General features: G+C 47.6%; 1 protein-coding gene across 1 annotated transcript; it reads right to left on the bottom strand.

Moving 5' to 3' along the window:
• Nucleotides 1–551: 551 nt before the first annotated feature.
• On the bottom strand, nucleotides 552–1,691 carry LOC311112167 (gap junction alpha-8 protein-like; the record flags this gene model as incomplete). Its single annotated transcript, XM_084155144.1, has 1 exon — nucleotides 552–1,691. The coding sequence occupies one exon, from the start codon at nucleotides 1,689–1,691 to the stop codon at nucleotides 552–554; it is 1,140 nt and encodes a 379-aa protein (XP_084011270.1).
• Nucleotides 1,692–2,279: the final 588 nt, after the last annotated feature.

Genomic DNA, 2,279 nt, shown 5'->3' with positions numbered 1-2,279 from the left:
AAAAAGATCTAATAGACATTATACAGCTTGTAGATCTATTAGGTGAAATAAATTAGTTGTATATATTTTAGTAGATGAGGTGAAATTATTGTAATACATACACACACGCTCAAGTGTAACCCTGACAGTACTGCAAAAATAACTTGCTCAGTAGAAATATAACATTTAACATCAAGCTAAATGGCTAATCAAAAAATGTAAACATCGGAAGCGTTTGATCATTTTTGGTTAAAACTCTTGATAGAAAATATGTGAATTAAAAAACAGCACATTTTTGTTAAATAATAACCTCCTCTTGTACGATACAAATCCTGCTGAAAATGACCTTTTTTCATTTTGTTAGCTTTTAAATAGATTGATAAAAACAGTACAAAAAATGCTGTCTTATAAAATACAAGTTTATCTTTCTTTTAAAACTAAAGGCTCCTTGCACATTGCACAGCATTTTAAACTCTTTTTCCCGAATAACAAGCTGATGTTAACTTCCATTACAGCGAGAGTTAAGGCTCTGTGAGGCTTCGCTCCCATGCTTTTTCACATTGATTTCACTTTCATACTGTCAAATCGTCTGACCTTGCCCTGCTGCTGGCTTTGCTTAAACTGCTGAGTGGTCTGGTGTCTGCTATCGTGTCGGTAGCCTCCACGTCGGGGTCCGCGGGTCCCTCGTCCTTGCCGCTTTCTGGTAGGACCCTCACCTCTGCCCTAGTGGTCTGGCCGTAGGAAGGCAAAGACTCGTCGTACACTTTAGAGACGTTCTCACTCTCCGCCTGGTAAGGTGTGGGCAGCCTGCCTGCCTCCATGCCCACCTCTGTTAAGGGGAAGAAGTGCGATGCGGGCTTGTCTTCTTCCAGCAGCCGGTAGCCCTTGGCCTTCTGGATGGACGACACAGCCATGGAGTGCAGGCTCTTTTCCCCGGGGGGGCTCTGGCCTTCGCCGCCCTGGGTCTGGGGCGGCGGCTTGCGGAACACGAAGCGGATCTTCTTCAGGCCCAGGTGGCTGATCTCCACGAAGTTGAGGAAGAGCGAGACGCATGCCACGGCCAACATGAAGATGATGAAGACAGTCTTCTCGGTGGGGCGCGACACGAAGCAGTCCACGGTGTTGGGGCAGGGCCAGCGGCTGCACTGGTACAGCGGCAGGATGCGGAAGCCGTACAGGAAGTACTGGCCCACCACGAATCCCACCTCAAACAGCGTCTTGAAGATGATATGGCAGATGTAGGTCCTCAGCAGGGTGCCCTCCAGTCTGAACTTCTTGCTGCCCTTGGTGCTGGTCTCCTTGGTGGTGCGCACGCTGCCCTGATCGGGCGCTAGCGGCAGCCTCTCCTCGCTCAGCTCCTGCTGGCGGTTCAGCTCGGCCTCCTCGCGCTCCTTTCGCTTCTCCTCCATGTGGACATAGTGCACAGCATGGCCCACGTACACCAGCGAGGGCGTAGACACAAAGATGATCTGGAGGACCCACAGACGGATGTGCGAGATGGGGAAAGCCTCGTCGTAGCACACGTTCTCGCAACCAGGCTGCTGGGTGTTGCACACGTAATCCGACTGCTCGTCGCCCCACACGAACTCAGCGGCCGTGCCCAGGATGAGGATCCGGAAGATGAAGAGCACTGTGAGCCACACCCTCCCAATCACCGTCGAGTGTTCATTTACTTCCTCTAATATGTTTCCCAAGAAGCTCCAGTCACCCATGATCAACAATCAGCGCTACAGATTGAGGGTTAGAGAAGAGAAAAGCAAGTTAAAAATCGAGCTGACGACAAAGAATACAAAGAATCCTTGTGTTGCATCAACAACTCTCTTTTGTCATTTTTCGTTCCCCATATAACAATAAAATATGTTCTTTATAGCTACACCGTGGCTAAAAACATTTTGTAACTACAGCAGTGATGAGCCACTCACTCACTCTTTGTCAAATCCAGAGAGAGCAAACACAAAATCGCTGCATGCCTCTTTGCCTCACCCCAAATGACTAAAACCAACAGTCCAAAAGCACATTTTAGCTACCAACACCATATCAATAAAAACTTTAACCCTCTAAACTCTATATAAATAAATCAACCCAAGGTTATATTATTCCAGAAACACAAATATAATATCGGTGAAAGTTAACAATTGGGCAACTTGCCACAGTGAGAGCTCCAGTGTAGTTGTGTTCCCCTTCTCTTGGCACCCAATGGTGTGAAGTGAACTTTTTTCCTCTCTCTTTCCCACCTAAGGCCCCCAATCCTTGTCGCACCACTGAGCAGAACTGAATGAATTGAGTCTGATGGTTGGTTT

This window comes from Coregonus lavaretus (genome assembly GCF_964263955.1).
Source record: "Coregonus lavaretus genome assembly, chromosome: 38".
Taxonomy (NCBI): Eukaryota; Metazoa; Chordata; class Actinopteri; order Salmoniformes; family Salmonidae; genus Coregonus; species Coregonus lavaretus.
The sequence above is the reverse complement of the archived record's forward strand: the minus strand, read 5'-3'. Positions and strand labels throughout refer to the sequence as shown.